This window comes from Trichechus manatus, unplaced genomic scaffold (assembly GCF_000243295.1).
Source record: "Trichechus manatus latirostris isolate Lorelei unplaced genomic scaffold, TriManLat1.0 scaffold00113, whole genome shotgun sequence".
Classification (NCBI taxonomy): domain Eukaryota; kingdom Metazoa; phylum Chordata; class Mammalia; order Sirenia; family Trichechidae; genus Trichechus; species Trichechus manatus.
Window position 1 is genome coordinate 1,558,485 of NW_004444049.1, and position 1,438 is coordinate 1,559,922.

General features: G+C 53.8%; 1 protein-coding gene across 1 annotated transcript in view; it reads right to left on the bottom strand.

The window, feature by feature from the left end:
* ANO1 (anoctamin 1) overlaps positions 1–1,438 on the bottom strand; it is a 144,311-nt gene that overhangs the window by 17,532 nt on the left and 125,341 nt on the right. Inside the window, 1 exon segment of the mRNA XM_012557644.1 lies at positions 299–380. Coding sequence (XP_012413098.1) covers positions 299–380 — 82 coding nt within the window.

Sequence of the window (1,438 nt, forward strand, 5' to 3'; positions counted from 1 at the left end):
TGGATTTGACTCCAGTCATCTGAACACAACACTTGCTCATCTTTCCGTCTCGGGAGTCTCTCCCTCCTGAGTCAGTGGCAAGGTGCCTTTGCACAAGCATTCGGGGGCTGGGAGTCAATTATTCGGGCCGACTGGGCCAACACGAGGCAGGACACGGAGGAGCTGGCCAGCCAATCAACAGGAAATGCTCACGGCACCCAGGGTCACCCTGCTCCTCGCCACCCTCCAAACGGAGCTGAGAGAGGCGCAGGGCAGGTCCTGGCTGTGTTCATGCCAAGGTCTGTCAAGCCTCACTTACCCCGGCGTTTGTTAAAAACGCAGAGTCCCAGGCCTTGCCCCACAGGCCAGGGATGGGCCTGGGAGCCAGCATTTTAAATAAGCTGTGCAGGGTGGCCAAGGGTGCAGCAGTTGGGGGCCCCCTCCACGGGAATCTTCCTGATCTCCTTTGCTCATCCATTCATTCAACAAACACTTATTGAATGCCTACTGTATACCTGGACCTGATCTAGGAGCAGGGGTTATGGCAGCGAAGAGCAAGAAGAAAATGGCTCTGCTTCCACAGGACTTCCGTTCCACTGGGAGAGGCAGACAGAGAAGAAAGGAGGACGGAAGGTAGCCTTTGATGTTATGGATTGACTTCTGTCTCCCAAAAATGGGTGTCAATTTAGCTAGGCCATGATTCCCAGTACTGTGTGGTTGTCCTCCATTTTGTGATCTGATGTAATCATCCTGTGTGTTGTATATCCTAACCTCTGTGATGTGAATGAGGCAGGATTAGAGGCAGTTCTGTTAATGAGGCAGGACTCAATCTACAGGATTAGGCTGTATCTTGAGTCAATCGCTTTTGAGATATAAAAGAGAGAAGCGAGCAGAAAGAAGGGACCTCATGCCACCAATAAAGTAGATCCAGGAGCAAAGCGTGTCCTTTGGACCCGGGGTGCCTGCGCTGACAAGCTCCTAGACCAGGGGAAGACTGATGACAAGGACCTTCCCCAGAGCAGACAGAGAGAAGGCCTTCCCCTGAAGCTGGCGCCCTGAATTCGGACTTCTAGCCTCCTAGACGGTGAGAGAATACACTTCTGTCTGTTAAAGCCATCCACTGTGGTGTTTCTGTTGTAGCAGTGCTAGGTAACTGAGACAGCTGGCGATCAGAAATGTAAAGCAGGGGAAAGGGCCGCCCCCATCAGACACTGTGGTCAGGGAAGACCTCTCTTCTGAGGGCACATTTAGTAGGTGCTACAGCAGAGTCCTGGAGGAAGGGAGAGAGGGTGTTGTGCGGGTACTGGGGGAGAGCATTCCCAGCAGGGGACAGCTAGTGCAAGGGCCCTGGGGCAGGCATGTGCTCTGGGCGTTTGGCAAACAGCAAGGAACCAGTGTGGCTGGAGTGGAGGGAGTCAGGAGGGAGAGAGGTAGGAGATGAGGCCAGGAAGGCTCCAGG